At 45.5% G+C, this 17,775-nt stretch overlaps 1 protein-coding gene across 1 annotated transcript in view; it reads left to right on the forward strand.

The window, feature by feature from the left end:
* The window catches only part of LDHD (lactate dehydrogenase D), a 480,635-nt gene that overhangs the window by 184,355 nt on the left and 278,505 nt on the right, over nt 1-17,775 (forward strand). Inside the window, exon 5 of the mRNA XM_078670717.1 lies at nt 6,524-6,683. Coding sequence (XP_078526843.1) covers nt 6,524-6,683 — 160 coding nt within the window. The remainder of the gene's footprint in view (nt 1-6,523; nt 6,684-17,775) is intronic.

The raw sequence follows: 17,775 nt of genomic DNA on the forward strand, positions 1-17,775 counted from the left end.
GGATGTCCATTCGTCTCTGCATCTACAAACAATCCACTTCCAGAGCAACACCCAAAGTGCACTCTCCCTGCATCCCCCTCTGACACTCATGAGGGCATTGTATTTGTTCTAATCTGTCTTGTATCTCGAAGTAAGGTATCTGGCGATATGTCTGATTACTCATAGGTATTGTTGTCGGTTGTGGTATCTGCATTTGGGACTCACAACCTCCCCCATACATGGATCTGGGTCTTGTCAGTATTCACACCTTCTGACATTTGTCCCTCTCCCTCATATTGCAATTGCAATTGCAATTAATTTGCTGGATTCAATCTACACTTGTGCTTCCAATGTCTGATTTTGCCTGATTTTGTGACAATAGTGGCAGGCTGTGACACTTTTTTGATTTGCCACCCACTCAGCTCCCATACTGGCATCTGCACCCCTTTCACCACCCTGTCCAGGTTGAGACACCGTCTGTTGGTTTATTCCTCTACCACTTTCTGTTCCTCGACCCATCACATCTCCAACCGCTTGCACCCTGTCAGGCCTTTCTCAACTGTACCAACATAAATGTTTCCTTTGTTTTCTTTTGTGCTGCCTCTACCTGTTAACTGCAGTATTTTGCATATCGCAGAATTTCATCGACAGATTTATTCTGCCAACATATCAAGTGGTGCTGTATCATCAAACTAAGATCAGATCTCAATCATAACACATATTTAGAAACAAACTGTCCCATATCTTTTGGCTCAACAGTAGCCAATGCACTATGTTGTTTAAATGCCACTAAAAGTCTCTCACAATAATCATGTACTGATTCTTTAGGATCTTGAGTAGTACGATTAATTTTAAGCCAATCGACAGTCTGCGGGGCCATGTTAGACCATTTAATCACTTGTTCATATTTCTTCATCACCTCAGCTGAAGGACCATTAGTCACCACATCTCTAGCCGGTTCTGCAGCAGGCCAATCAACGGCAACCTTACATGCTGTCCATTGATCACCCGGAATCGCTATATAAAACAAGGTATTCAAATTAACCCATAACACCTTCGAAATCTCAAACCTATCAATTTGTTTATACTAGTCGGCAGGTTTCTCCCTCAGCTGAGGAAAATCATTAGTGAATGCTGCTAAATCACCCCTGCTCCATGGCACATGTACATACCCCCATTCTATACTTCTCTCAGAGGGAAATTCCCTGCTCCTCCCATCCCTCCATCTGGCAGCGGAGTATCTCCTATCACTTTCTTGGCACTTTTCTTTTTAGACCATCTTTCTTCCCATTTATCTAATTCTCTCCATGGTCGCATTGCTATAATCAAATCTCGAATCTGTGCCTTTAATCCTGTTGTTCGCTTTTCCTCTAAATCTTGATCAGTATAATTCAATCTGCAGCTTTCCTGCATCAATTTCGTTTTGGTCAAATCCACCTCATACCGTCTTGCCAACTGTACCAATGCTTCATGAGCTCGCGTTGCCTTTTTAGTAACATCCTTAGCTACAAATAACAACTTGCTTGGATCATATGTTTCAATCCTGTCCAATGGCAGATTCCCTTCTATCACTTCATCTATTTCAACTTTCAGTCTTACCACATCTAACAATGGTGCCTTCATTGCCACTTGTATGATTCTCTGACCCTTCTCACTTCCTGTTTCTTCCCTGCCACAACTTTGTGCTCTCCTTAGACCTGCACTCTCCTCCATTCTCAACACCGGACGACTTTCTCTCTCACAACTTCGACTTCTCCAATGGTTACCCTCACACTAACTCTGTGGTTGAAACATTACTCTAATAATAATAATAATAATAGTCCACATTTCTAAAGCGCAAACAATCACCCGCAAGGGTCTCTAGGCGCAGGGGCCGTAGGTAAGATTAAGCATGCTATTGCCCAGAGTCACATGGTGCTGGGCTAATCTGCCGCCGGCGCCGTGGATTGAACCGTGATGCCCAGATTCCAGCGCCACACCTCTCCCCAGGCTTCCTGTCTAATATCCCGCTCTTCTCTCTGTAGCATTGACTCCCTCACTGGCGGAACCCACATTCTGATGTCTGACCTAGAACTTGCCAAAGCTCCTGTTCATCTTCCTTCTGACCCACTGTCCATCCTTGATGGATCAGCAGTGGCTCACAATGGAGTACTATCTTCCACTGGCATCTGAGCCATCCCTGTTCCACTCATTGTAAGACTCACTCCTGACATAGTCTCTTTCCCTCCTCTGGTCTGCTGTTGATTTTCATTTGCTCTCTCATTTGGGTTTTAGTTCGAAGCCACAGGTCCAGTTGTAAATGGTACAGTAAGAGAGTCTGGTAATTGCATGGCACATGCACTTCCATTGTGCCCAGGATCTGCACATCCTGGCCCTCCAGACCCCCCTGGAATTCTTATTCCAACTGCCAATCTCTCTCTTACTCCTGTTGTCTGCTCTTCTGAACCTGTTCGACCTACCCATAAAGCTTCCTCAGGTTGCTGCATTCTCTCCAACTCCAACCTGGAATCACAAGGTGGAGGACGTTCTGCTAACAATCTTTCTAGAAAGCTATCATCTGTATCACTGTCCTCTTCTGTCTTACTCTGTCCTTCAGACCCTCCTTTTACCAACCTGAATGGATATACGTGTTCTCCCTCTATGGTATCTACTCTCCACCTCTTCAATTGTGCATCCCACTTAGCATCCTGATATGCCTTCATTCCTTACTTCATTCTTCCCTGTGAAGCTTCTCTTCTCTGCGCCATTGCTGATCTCACCCACGCATCCAATGCCTCAAATTGCGTTGGTCTGGGTGGAGGCTTCAGAGAAGACATCACTTCTCTCAGCTGGTATAGCACCTCCATCGGAAATGACCCATAACGAGGGAAAGCCGATTCTCCCTCTTTCTCTGTAATTTTATGCCAATTTTGCAGCCACACTGTAGTATGGAGTCCTGCATTGGTTGCCATATAATGTGCCGGGGTATCCTCTGGTGGAGCTTCTTCTCCCATCCGAGTTACCACCTATGTGTCGCCTCTACACAAATCATGCCACACTTTAAAACATCTCATTGTGAAAATCAATTATTTGCAATCCAGAAATCAGTATTAAACTTCGAATGAACTTCCAGCAATCCCAGCGCGGCGTTACACCAACCGACCGCAACCGGCTAACCACACTTTGAGTGACTGCATTTGCTCTTTCTCAAGGAGCACACCTGCCCACAAGGTAGTTCTCTTTCGTGCCAGTGTTTTTGTTTGAACGTTATTACTCTGGGGTTGCCTTTGTGTTTAGAGTCCGATGTGACAGGGCACATTGCAGCTTTATCTGTTCCTGTATCTTGCCAATGCTGTTTTGAATTTCTTTGGAGTGGCCTCAGTTTACCTGGCAACTGATATTTCACAACATGTCAGATTATATCAATTAGAAAGTGTCACTTTTTGGTATGGTGCATTGAAGTGCTTTTATAACTGCACTCACTTATATCATGTGTGTATGTATTTTAATTGAGAACTACAGTTATATTTATAAACCAGTCTGTATATCATGATTCAATGGCTTACCCAAGTGCTTTCAGTGCTCTTGCGTGTTGTGTTTTTACACGCCTTTAACTAGTATACCACTAGTTGAAGCTTTGCTAGTTATCCCAATTTCCGTATCCATCCATCCATCCACACACCCATTTAGGTCAGGTGCCAGACAAGACCTTTTGATGTCAAACAAATTATATGTATAACATAGTTGCTTGTATGGGGTTTCAAACAGACTTCATCCATTAAGCTGTTTATCTAGCCACTACAGCATGCTTCATGTGGCAGTGGGTCAGCACACTTCAGCCAGTGGCTGGATTCACCTTGAGTCTACACACAAAGAAGTGCCAGGGTCTACTATAGTAATGCATGGGTTTTTGACCCCCCCCCCCCCCAAAAAAAAATGCTGGCTGTAGCCAACACAGTTTTGTACAAACCATGAGAGAGCAAAACAAGAATTTTCAAGCTTAAAGGCTGGCAAACAATTCCAGACCTGTCGGTTTTGCCAATGCTTGTTGGTTGTGGTTTCCCGTCATGGCATTTATTTGAAGCAATTGTGGCTTTTAAAGCACACTTTCCCCCAGTATGTTAGATACAAATCCACGGGTTTTAAAGGTCGTTCTAATGGAGTCTCATAAAATAATCCCATACATTAACCTCTTCCTTGGTAACAGGAGGCACTATTGACTGGGGGTAGAAAATGCGTGCCTTTACCCATAATTCCTATTGTCAGGAAGCAGGGAGACCAAAATTACGGGCACAATAGTCCAGACTTTCCAACTCCTGTGGTGCCGCCATTTGTCACAGCATAGTGTCTCCCTTCCCATGGTCACGAATTGAGGAGCTGAAATCAAATGCACACAATGACCGGGAAGGCCCTGCAGAGCGCAACAGCCAGATTCATCAAGCCAAAATCGGCTCGCAAAGGGCCAGATTCTGAGAATCTGGCCCTTTGCGAGCGCTATTTTTGCATTTGGGATTCATCATCCCAAATGCAAAAATCGCAATTCTAGAAATCGCTAAATTGCGAATAATTGTATTTAAGGAATCTCAATTTGAGATTCCTTAAATGCAATTCATGCACAATTTTAAAATTGCGAATTCGCAATCTGGGGCCGCTATTTACCGCGAAGTCTAACTTCGTGGTAAATAGCGAAAACTTAGAAAAATGCACTTTAGTGCATTTTTCTAAGTTGTATGTTACACACACACACGTCCCTTGGACATGTGTGTGTGCGCAACACCAGTGTACATTACCCTTTCAGGGGTGCAACAGGGTGTCCTTTGGACACCCTGGCACTCTTGAAATCGCGTCCTTATTTGCGATTCGCTATTTGCTAATCGCAAATAAGGAATGACTTCCCATTCATTCCTATGAATAAAAAGTTGCCTGTACCCAAAAAGCATGTGTTTTGTGATGTTTCATGAACGAGAAGACGCACAATTTCAAAGCATGACATAATATAGAAGGGTTGGATTCCAAATGTTTGTCATTACAACCAATTAATCAATTAGTTGGTACAACAATACTAGAAACTGCTACTTCCTTGAACATGTCATTGATTAAAGCTCTGCGTATTCCATTAAGAGGATGAAATCACACATTAGTAAACACAGGAATATCTTAGGTTCTTCAACTCCCAGCAGTGCTGGGATGAGACCTTGAAAGTCTAACAGAAACATAACCTTCCCTCGGACAGCAGATTGATTCCTGCTACATTTGTTTAAGTCCGAGACCACGGCTGAGGCTGTATTTTCGTTGATTTTCTCAGAGAGAGACAGGCACATGCATGTGGAAAGCTCGTACACCATAAAAAAAATGCCTTTTTCTGCGCATTTCACAAATAATTGTCAGTGTAGTCTGGTGCAGTCTACTTATGAGAGCTGAAGCATGCCTCAATAAATAACTATTTTGTAGCAAATGAAAACTCTCTTACACGCATGAGTTTAAATAGTCAGTAGGCTCATTAAAGATAGTAGGGCATTGAAAGACACACGGGTTCGACGTACCGTAGAGCTGCCAGTCAGCTGCTGTGCACACGGCTGTGCACACAGCTTCTCCTGTCAATCAGATGAGTTCCCATGAGATGCAGTGGTGCACAAAGGACCAAGGGCCTCATATATGAGGTTATGCGTCAATTTTACGCCGCTGGTGCGTCACTTTTGTGACGCACCAGTAGCGTAAAAAATGCGCCTTGTTGCGCCATATTTACAAAGGGTCACATCTAGGTAGATGCGTCACTTTGTAAACCCCTGCGCCACATTATACCTGCGCCAGGTATAATGTATGCAAGGGGGCGTATTGACGCAAGAAAGGTCGTAGAAGTGACGCAGTGAAATCTATGTGATTTCACTGCGCCACTTCTAGGACACAAATGCATCAATTTCTTACGCCTGCCTCACAGCAGGCGTAAGACTGACGCAGGCCCTTTCACATGGGGCTTGCCCCATGTGAAATGATACATTGCTGGTGTTGCGTCACTTTTGTGACACACTCCAGCAATGCGCCACTTTTGCGCCATACTGATACGTCGGAAATACTGACGTATCTGTAACTCCTTGCGCAATGATGCGTCATACTGTAAATATGAAGCATCATTGGTGGTGCAAGGAGGGCGCAGTGAAAAGTGACGCATCGCTGTTTTCACGCAGCGATGCTTCACTTTTCATAAATGAGGCCCCAGGAATATCCGCTGCATCCAATTTATACTTTTACCAAATCACAACTAGGTAGAAAAGACACCATTGGAGGCAGTTTGGTATGTAGTGAAATTGGGAGTTTTGAACCAAACAAGCCCTCTGAAATGCTGAGACAGGTATAACTTGAATTGTGAGAGGAACTTTCACCCAAGCTCTCCCAGCTAATCGGAGCCATGAGCTTCTGGTAAGGATTCAGCATTCTGCCCGCAGGACAGGTCAGGCACAGAGTGGCCCCGAAGTCCTACAGATGTGGTGGCCCACTGTCAGTGGAGATTGCCCTGAGGGACTTCTGTTGGAGATGTTCAGTTACAGAATGTGTGTTTCTGTTACAGACCCTGGTGCTGACGCCTCCCTCTGTGGCATGGCCGCCACCAGCGCATCCGGGACCAACGCAGTGCGCTACGGCACAATGAAGGAGAATGTTGTCAATCTGGAGGTGGTGCTTCCTGATGGGAATATCCTGCACACCGCTGGCCGGGATCGACGCTTCAGGTAGGGGGGCGCGGGATGATATTGGGAACTCAAGTTCATTCTCTATGATAATAGTTGCCGCGACATATTATGTATTCTTTTAGCTCGCCCAAACACACCCAAATTGGCAATTATTAATATCTACTTACGCCCTGTTCGTGGGGGAGGGACATCACAGACTCTAGAGTCCTTAACTAATCTACTGAACAGCCTCCCTAGCGAGACTAAGGTGTTAATAGGGGGAGACTTCAACTGCCACTATGAGCCACTTGGGGGGGTTATTCAGATATCGTCAGATGAGGATGACGCCTGCCAGATTCCATTTCCTAATGCCTATCAAACTAAATCCTGGTCACCTATGGTTATGCAGCTCACATCCTTGACGTATACATTTTCACTTAGAGCATGCAATGGTCGCTTTCCGGGGGATAGTCCAGGAAAGTGTACTTATAATGGAATGGGCCATTCGTCAATAATTGATTATTTTATGGCTAGTTTGTCTTTATGGCCACTGATCCGTAACTTCCACGTACACGATCGCTCGGAAAGTGATCATAACCCTTTGGTGGTGGAGCTGGATCTGCCACATCCTGAGGGGGTCCAACAAGAGGCTGGCATGGTTTCTAGCAATATTAGGATTATACAGGGTGGTAAAAGAATCCGCTGGGCCTCTATTAAGATTTCACCAGAAAATCTGGCTTCGATGTACAAAAGTGTAATTCCTCAGCTAGAGCGGTTGTCAGCACTGTACGAGAGTGTCCCAAATTTTGTGGAAGGCGCTAAAATTTTAGAAATCCATAAAGAATTAATGACGGCCTTGGCGGGCAGCTTCTACAAACCCTCCAACCAGAGCCAACGGCAGCCACGGGACTCTAATCCCTGGTATAACCAGTCATGTAGGAGGGCGAAAACTACTTTAGTATCCGCTCTTAAAACAGGCAGTAGGACTTCCATTATGATTGCAAGGAAGGCTTATAAGGATCTCCTGTTCCATGCAAAATCTGAATGGGAAACTGAGAGATGGCATGCAATAAAACAGGCATTAATTGCGAAAGTTGCCCGATCCTTTTGGAATCTGGTCCACACTGGGAAGGTAGAGGGCAAGTCCAAGATCGACCCTAACATCGCTGAGGAAGCTTGGTGTGCTTACTTTAGAGATCTTTATTCTAGTCCCGCTTCCCTAACTATTGACTTATCAAGTTTTCCCCTGAGGTTGGATCCAAGCTGGCACCCTCCTCTATTTACTTTGTCGGAAGTGACACTAGCGGTACTAGCACTGAAACCTAATAAGGCCCCGGGGTTGGATAGGATTCCTGGTGATCTCTACAGAGATGAGCTGAAGATATGGGTCCCCTACTTGACTGTCCTATTTAACGCCATTTTGGACGGACAAGAACTCCCTAGCACTTGGCTGGGGGCCGAAATCATTCCGGTCTATAAAAAGGGCTCTCCGCTGGTACCAACAAATTATAGGCCAATTAGCCTTATTGATGTCCCACAAAAAATCTATGCCAGACTCCTTTTACAACGCTTGCAGGATTGGATTATAGAGAACAATATTCTCTCCCACCTGCAAGCAGGGTTTAGAGCCAAAACATCGACCATTGACCAACTACTACGGCTCCAGGTACTCTACTGGAAGCATGTGGTCCTGGATGGGGGCAGCCTGTACCTAACGTTTGTGGACCTCAAATCCGCCTTTGACATGGTGGATAGGAACCAACTGTGGAGTATACTAACCAATATTCCTCCTTACCTGTGCCATCAATTTAAAAGACTCCATGAAGGAACCTTTGCGAAGGTACGCTATGGTAAATCTGGTCAGCTGACTAGAGCATTCCCAATCGAGAAGGGAGTCAGGCAGGGGTGTGTACTTGCCCCTACTCTATTTTCCCTCTTTTTAAATGGCCTTATAGATGATTTGACTAGCGCAAATAATATTGATGCCCCCAATTTAGCTGGCGGTAAATTTCCTGCACTAATGTTTGCGGACGACACCCTGCTGCTTTCAAAAACACCAATGGGGATGCAGCGGGTGTTAGACCAATTTACCGAATTCTGTAAGAAAAGGAATCTGGTGATTAACATAGATAAAACAAAGTACATGGTGTTTAACGCCAGCACAATTAATTGCCCTCACCCGAAAATGGATGCACGACCCCTGGAAAGGGTAAATAACTTTGTCTACCTAGGTTTGACGCTGAACGACAAAATGGGGTGGGACACCCAAATGTCTAAGGCTAATTTAGGGCTTTCACAGTCCGTGGGGGGAATCTTAAGAGTGCAGAAAACCTGCGTGCATAAACTAGTGAGTGCACCGCTAGAAATATATAAAGTTCAAGCCAGATCTTCCACTCTCTACGGGGCGGAACTCTGGGGGCACCGACCAGCAATTGAGATCGGTGTTACTGAGAATAACTTCATTAGACAGTTGCTTTCTCTACCAAAAAACACACCGCTAATTCCACTAAGGCTGGATCTAAACTTGAGGCCAATTGCAGAAGCAATTGCCTCTCGCCCACTTCTCTATTGGCGAAGATTGTGGAGTGTCCCGGAGCTTGAGAGCTATAGAGAAGAACTGAAGACCGTGATGGCCTGCCAGGGTGTAGGCAGGATACAGTGGTTATCATTCATAAGGGGGCAGGCGACCAGGATTGGCATGGAGAACCTGTGGTCCAATCCGGAGGCCGCATGCCAAGCTATCTCGAGACAAACCCTGGATGAGACCATAAAACACCATAATCTACAGGAAGTTCTCCAATCAGCCAGGCCATCCAGTCTTACCGATAGTTTCTTAGATCTTATGAACGTTTACAGCTTTGAGAAGGAACTAGATATGATTGAACCGGTTCTAGCAAAGAAGCTGTATCTACAGTTTAGATACGGCACACTGCCTCTGCACTCATACACAGACAAATGGAAAGAGGGTCCAGCTCGCCCCTGCCCAGGTTGCGAGAACCCTAACGAGACCTTAATGCATGTAATCTTGTTCTATCCTGCCTACTGCAACAGTAGAAAGAAATGGATTATACAGCTATGTGTGAACCTGGGAGTTAGGAATTATGTAGTGTTTTTTAGAATTTTAAAATCCGATACCGTATATCGGATTTTATGCACTGATAGTTACAGCCATTGCTAAGTTCTTGTTTTCTATGTGGTTAACAAGACGGAGAATGTTTCGGAAGTAACAAAGCCTCCTGGTTTGTTGTTAGATAACTCTTCCAGGAAAACATTGGGTTTCTGTTGTATTTTAACCTTTTAATCTGTTAATATATAATTTATTGTCTTAAATATCTTAACGGGACTCCACAACCAAATGGAAACTTATGGACTATGTATATGAACTGGGATGTAACATGTGTATTATTTCATTGCTTAAAATGTGTTTCTTTCTTCTCTTTGTTGTACTTTTATGGTTCATAAACAAACCGAAATAAAGTTTAGAATGAATAGGCACGCCCTCAAACGGTATTACTCCCAAGGTGTACGCCTCCTCATGCCAAAGGACTGCAGACAGGTATCAAGTGCCTGTGATTGTTGAACGTCATTGAGCAGGTCTGTTTTTGGCTTACAAATCAATATTTAAAGTGTCAGTGCCCTTAGGTCTTGATAGTCGAGAGTTTGCTTGGTACAGTTGGAATTGAGTAAGTGGGTGCTTTATGTCGCTAATAAGGGTGTCAGGTGAACTGCAACACACTTAGCCCTATTTTCTGCACTCATGTCACTTGAAGAAATGTGGTCTGAATTTATAGGAAAATAACTTCAAAGGTGCCCTAAGATTACTGGTACATACCTGCTACTAAACTAAGCACTTCACCCCACCACTTTACACACATCACTGGCACATAAACTCTAAACTTAGAGCACTTGCAAATGACAGTTGCTAGGCAGATCACACAAGCTCTGATTCCTGCACCAGGGTCACTGAACACAGTGTTGCACTACTGATGATCTAAGTTTAAATCAACCTTCTGCATCGAAAAAGAGTAAGCACTACTTTTGATTCTAGACCACTGGGACCCAAATCCCCCAAAGTCATAGTTTTATAATTGTTATAATTTTCATGTTCTGAAAATGTTTATTCAGCAGTGATGTTGCAATCCACAAATTATATGCTAATGGTGCTTACGAGTATCTCAGAGAAGTTATTTTTAAGGGTGATTATTACCAAAGTGATGCTTATTAATGATGTTTACAAAATGTCTGGCTAATAGACAGACATGTGAATCTACAGTTTCAGATAGTCGAAAGATCTTTTAGTTCTCTTTGACCTGCAGATCCTATTTATTAGCAGAACTGCTGAGATCTTCACTGGTTGGGCATTCTTTTGAACAGGGTTTAAACCTATCTTTAAGAAGGGAATGGTAAATGATCCTGTGGCATATAGAATCCTCTCTTTATTTGATGTCTCATCCAAAATATTTGCTCATTTGTTGTTGAGGATTGAGCCAAGAATAAAAAACTAGTATGTATTGAACAGGCTGGATTTAAATCTAGCCAGTCAACGATGCAGCAGATTTTTACATTGAACTATATATCACGAAAAATCCACCAGAAGGGGAAATGTACCTGTAAGTGTTGTTGATTTTACATCAGTCTTTGGTTTGATTAACTAAAGGCTATTATAGCTAAAGCTTATGGATACATGAATCCCACAAGATCCACTTTGCTTACTTTTAAATTTCAATTTGGAAAATTAGAGCAGGTTTTTACTGGCCCGCTAGGAGTAAAGAAGACAGCGTGGATTTCAATCAGTAACAGGTTGGAACAATCTTGCATCACAACACCCCTGCCGATCTCTTTTTCTAAACTATCTCCCAGAGAGCCGAATAAGGCAAGGCAACCTACCAAGAGTCCATGATCGCCATGTGAACTCGCTCTCTGCTGTCAATTTAGCCACCTTAGATGTTACACCCATAGGCCTACAGAGACAGCTGGTTGCCTTACAAACATAATAGGTTGAAAATAACATTTAAAAAACATGCATAATATTTGGGCAGGAAAAACACTAGCTTTAGTTAGCATCTAGAGGACACTAGATTGGAGTGGCGGGTCTCATCAGTAACTGAGAGCTATCTTTGATAAAAACGTTTCCTTTAAACAACATAGCTCAGTCAAGGATTTGGCCACTTCCTATGGGGTGTGTCGATTCAATAAACTATGGGTCTTTTTTAGATTTTGGTGGACAGGATGCTCGGTCATAAATGTGGTGGCTATCCCACCTGCTGCATTACAAGTGCACTAAAGCCTATGGCACTTGTGATACAGAACCATGTCCATCATACCCTAAATAGGGCCTTCTGCAAGGGCTATTCAGTGGGTCTTTTACTTCAGGCCTGTCGGGCAAGATTGTTCCGATAGTTACCTGGAGAGGTCCTGGGCTGGTCATGAAGGATGCACCAAACTTAGATGCTCAGAAAGGGTATTGGACTGCCTTAAGACTGCAATTGGGCGTTTGCATACTGAATTGCAAAGTTGGAGCCTTGGGTATGAAAATCTTAAAGTCTGTAGCTAGCCTGGATGTCAAGTCTGCAGCGCCTGAATATTTGAAGAATGTATTGATAAAACTCACTGTGATAAGTGGAAGGCAGAGTCTTGTGTGATTATGTGCAAAATATGATCTCCATTTGATACTCTGGCTGTCTGGCAGCTCTCAATATCAATATCACCGGTAAATAAGACAAGGATGAATGAACAAGTGATGGACATTTCTTTGATATCTGATGCTGAATATATTAAACCAAACAATATCATAATAATCGAAAAGTTTATTTTGGATTCAGAGATTCTTAAAAACCACATAAAATATAAAGCCAAAACTCATAAAAAAAGATAATTTGAAATCACAGTGTCATAAGTAACAATTAATTACTCACACATACACTCCTTCAGTAAGTGCTGCAGATCTTTCACCATCGCGCGTTTTAACGCTTTATTGCTGCTGACTTTTAAAAATTTATTATTTGTATATCCTGGCACTTTTGCTTTTATTTGGGCCGCTGTTTTTGTTGTATATTGCGCTACTGCATTGTTGCAATTTACCTGAATAACAACGCCGGGGCATAGAGAGGCTTACTTGCACGATAATCGGCCCCTTCACCCGCATTTAGCGGGGCTTTAGATAGAGGGCTCCAGGGTTCCTGGTGGTGCTATTTCGACCGCCATCTTGGTGGGGGCTAACGCTTGGGCCACTTCAGGCTCCATATTGGGTGGGGCTAGAGGCTCTAGTAGCCGGAAGCCCGGGCGGCGCAATACCATAAATAGGCATGTGTAAACAGACGCGCAGCGGATGCGCGCAGCGGTCGCGCCGTAGACGCGCCGGAGGTGCGCCAGAGGTAAGCCCGTTTGCGCCCGTTCGCGCAACGGGCGTGCATAGGGCCGCTACCTCTGGCCACCCGCACTCTCCTCGCCTGGTCTATTCCCGGACGGACTTGTTGGATCTAAGACCGTCCCAGGTGCCCTTGATACAGAGGTGTGAAACAGTAAAGGTATTGGATCCTACATCTGACCAACCCGGATCTCAACAATAGGAAAAACAGAACAGGGTGGCTGGACAGGATTATTCGTGAAACAATTCCCCAGACACACAGTCAATCTGTACCGTGTGACCACTGGATTTAATTTTCCAAACAAGTTTATTTTTCTTTTTTACATTTATCAGCAATTTTTTGAAACACAAGCACAAACAAAACCACTGTCAATTCAAAAGGTTCATATATACAGTATCTACAAATGCACACATTTACAAATTTACAACAAAGAATCAAACAAAAGATTGGTTAGACACACCAAAAGACAATCACAAATGTATAATAATTCAAATAAATTGCAATTATATACAGTGCAGAGATTAATCCATAAGCGAACAAACGGGAACCAGTCCTAGAGATTGAAAAAACCAAGTGACAGGCGGGGTTGAGATCAAAAACAAGCCTGCCTGTCAACGAAAGCCTGTGGTGTAATGTTAAATAGGGTTGCAAGGCTAGGATACAGAGTGGTGGTATGATTTACATCCTAGCGGCACCCTTTGTTGTAGCCACAGGGTGGTATTGTCGACGCGTTTCGAACCTAAGTATTCAAGGTTCTCTTCAGGACAGGGACTGGGAAACAGATTCTGCACGCGGGCACAAAGGTTGCCGTGGCGTAGGTATGTCGTGTTCACACCTGCAATAGGCGCAGAGCAGGACTTAAGGCGTGGTGTCAGGCTTCAGAAGCTTGCAGGTATCAGGGCGGCTCACATTATTTTGCGCATGTAGGTCTGGCTATGCAGACCACAGGGAGGGAAGCGGCCGGTCACTGGCCTCAGTTCAGGCCGGCAGTTAAAGTTGGCCCGTTTTCTGAATGAAGTAATCAAGCCACAGAAGGTCCGTGTTGCTCACTCTCTCCCAGGAACAAGCTTGATACAGAGGGCCACTGTCCCATCTCGTCCCCAATCTCTGTCGTGTGGATTGCTCAATGTTCGGTCGCTCTGTAAGCACCACACGGAGAGTGCCTTTCTGGTCGACTCGTCCGGTTTGGACGTGTTGTTTTTAACCGAAACGTGGACTCGGGAGGACTGCCTAGTTGAACTGGGTTTGGCCTGTCCCCCGGGTTTTAAAATCATCCACACCCCCCGGCCGAAGAATCGTGGTGGCGGAATTGGCATTATTTACCGCGAAAAGCTGGATTTCTTCCAGCTTAAATTCAGCGAGGTATCGGGCTTCGAGTTAATGGGCTTTTCCCTCAGAAACCTGGAGAGAACACTGATTTCGGGGGTGTTGTGCTATCGGCCGCCGGGCTCGGCTTCTTCTCTGCCAGAGTTTCTTGACTTAGTGTACGACCTATCAAATACCCACTCGAAGCTGTTAGTCCTGGGTGACTTTAACCTATGGCAGGGGGGTCCTTTAGACGGAGCGCTTACTTCACTCTGTCAAGCCCTTGCTGACATCCAACTGCAGCAACTGGTCTGCTCGGCGACTCATAGGGGCGGTCATGTTCTGGACTTGATTTTCGCTGGCGCTCATTCGGCCGTGATTAATGACATCTTAGCCCAATGCTGGACCGATCATGCGCTTGTGGCCTTCTCCTTATGTTTAGGGGACCACTCTTCTGAAGTCGCCGGGGTGGGACTTTCGAAATTGGGCCGACCTTGGTCTCGATTGCTCAGTTCATCCCCTTTGCCCTCCTTAATACCTGCTAACTTCTGCTTGAGGCATTCAGTGGAAGAAAGTTATTCCTCCTTCTGCCGGTCTATCACCGACTCGCTGGATAAGATGGTGCCCCTTCGCAGAGCGAGAGTGAGAGTGAACCGGGCTTTTCCCTGGTATACGGAGGAGCTACGACATCTGAAGCTGAACTGTAAACGGGCGGAGAGAGTATGGAGAAGGGAGTACTCCACCTCGGCTAAAGCCTCGTTTAGGCTCGCACTAAGAGGCTATAAGGATCAGATCAAGCGGGCCAAGACGGCCTTCTTAGAAGCCTCCTTGACTCAGGCGCCTAATAAATCTCAAGCCCTGTTCAAAATTGTCAAGGACCTGTCACATCCTGCTTGTGCGGCTAACACGGTTCGTGCGTCGCAGGCTCTCTGCGACTCATTGGCACATGCTTTCGAGGAGAAGACTGCTAAGATCCTGGAGGGCTTAACACACCCCTTACCTGCGGCTCCTGGCCTGGGAGCTCCGGTCGACATGCCTAGTCGACCCCGGACAGGTGCTGCTGACCTTGGTCTGGGAGCTCCAGGCAGCTCACCCAGTCGACCCCAACCGATTGGTGTTGGAGCTCCGGTGGAACTGCCCAGCTGACCCCAGACGGGCACTGTCACCCTTGGTCTGGGAGCTCCGGCCAGTTCACCCAGTCGATCCCGGCTGAGGATTTTCCCTTCTCCTTCCTTTGAGGAATTTTGTAAGGTGGCTCATTCGGTGTCCTCAGGGTCTCCGCTTGATCCGCTGCCCCCCAAATTCTGGAAGGTTTTCCACGCAGAACTCTTCTTGCCTTTGTTCTCGATCTGTCTCCAATCCTTGGAGTCGGCATCGGTGCCAGAGTGCTGGAAGTTAGCAGTAGTGTCACCTCTGCTAAAAAAGCCAACTCTGGATCCGGCCTGTCTTTCCAATTACAGGCCGATATCCTTGCTCCCTTTTCCGATTAAGATCCTGGAAAAGTGGGTGACCCGCTCACTCTCTGGCTTCCTGGAGAACATTGGGTGGTTCGATGAGGCCCAGTTTGGCTTCCGCCCCGGACACGGGACGGAGTCCGCGCTGCTGACCGTGTTGGACAACCTTCGTTTGCGTGTCGACAGTGGTCGGGCAGCCTTTTTAGTGCTGCTCGACATGTCGGCCGCGTTCGACACGGTCTGCCTTCGGACCCTGGTCAGGAGGCTGGAGGAGTGTGGGGTCACTGGGGGGGCTAGAGACTGGCTGATATCCTATCTTGGTGGCAGGCAACAGTTGGTTTCACTTCCGCCATTTAGCTCTGAGCCAAGGAGTATAGGACAGCGGGTTCCACAGGGCTCGGCCATCAGCCCTATATTGTTCAACCTGTACCTTCGCCCTTTAGTCCAGCTAATTAAATCTTTTGGTGTCTCGGCATTTAATTATGCCGATGACACCCAGCTGGTCTTCTCTCTGGAAGGGAACAATGCGGTCTCGCTGGATACTTTCCATCGCTGCATGGCAGCTACAGCGGACTGGTTACGAGCTAACTCCCTGCAATTTAACAGCTCGAAGACGGAGGTGCTCAATTGTTCCACTGACCGGATTCCACGGGCACTCCCTGAGAACTTTTGGCCTAGTACCTTACTCGAACCAGTGCTGGCAGCGGAATCAGCTCGTAACCTGGGGGTAATGTTTGGCCCTAACTTACAACTTGACATACACGTCAATAAAACCACTGCAACGTGTATGATGCTGCTACGCATGTTACGCAAAGTTCTGCCCCTTCTCCCCGCTCAAGCCAGGCCGGAAGTAGTCCGTGGGACCATACTAAGTCGTCTTGACTATTGCAACGGGCTTCTTCTGGAGGCTCAAAAAAATCTGACGGGGAAGCTACAGCGGGTGCAGAACATGGCCGCCAAGCTGGCTCTTTCCCGCCCTAGGTCCAGCTCTTCCACTCTTGCGCTACGAGACCTACACTGCCTCCCGGTAGGTTTGCGGGTACAGTTTAAAGCTGCATGCCTGGTGTTTAAAGCTGTACACCTTTTGGGCCCCATTCCTTTGCAAAACATGTTCGCGTGGTATTCTGCTCCACGGCCCCTTCGTTCTTCATCGGCTCACCTCCTGGTGGTTCCAAGGTTTCAAAGAGTGAGGATGGGTGGTCGCTCCTTTAGCGTGGCAGCGGCCAAATTTTGGAACTCCCTCCCACTTTCTTTGAGGAGTTACAAGGACTATTTTCTGTTTAGGAAAGCATTAAAAACTTACTTATTTCCAAAAACGGCCTGAGTGGTTAAAGTGCATGGTTCCTTGATCAAAGCGCCAGGATGCCCTTTGGGTGACAGGTTTTGAGCTCTATAAATATATTAAATAAATAAATAGAATATTGATAATGATACATGCTATAGATTATTGGTTGCAACTTTACATTAAAACCAATTCACAGAATTGGCTAAGAGTAGCACACAGCATTAAGGCAATCCTTCAATTAATGGCCGCAACCAATCAATAAAATGGACAGGTGCATTTCAATATCATAAACCCTCGGGGGTGTCAACATCAAGTCAGTGTTAAGTGATGCATGCCTTAACAACTTTGTGCCTGTAAAAACTGACTAACGTGACTACGTCTTGCAGACTGGAGCATCAATACCCCCGCACTTGGTTGTCATAAAAGTAAATAAGAATGCTAATTTTCTAGCACAAAAGATACTTTCGACCTAGGTGAAGTAGCAGCCAAGCCACTAAACACTCAGAAGAAGTTGCCTCGCCATAGTCCTTTTGCGAGTCAGCCATGCTGAGGCCAAGAATTTAGAAACAAATATAAATCTTCTCGTCAGTATCTGACCACATTATTCTCAGTGTGTGGTCAATTTTCCAAACGTCTACAAAAAGCTCATAGGTTAGATCTATTTCCTATGGGGAAAAGGCATAAGGGGGCGGTTCGGGATGTGTCTGGGGGAAGGAGGTGGTTGTGGATTCCAGCATAGA

The sequence above is a fragment of the Lissotriton helveticus genome, chromosome 12, assembly GCF_964261635.1.
Source record: "Lissotriton helveticus chromosome 12, aLisHel1.1, whole genome shotgun sequence".
Lineage (NCBI taxonomy): Eukaryota > Metazoa > Chordata > Amphibia > Caudata > Salamandridae > Lissotriton > Lissotriton helveticus.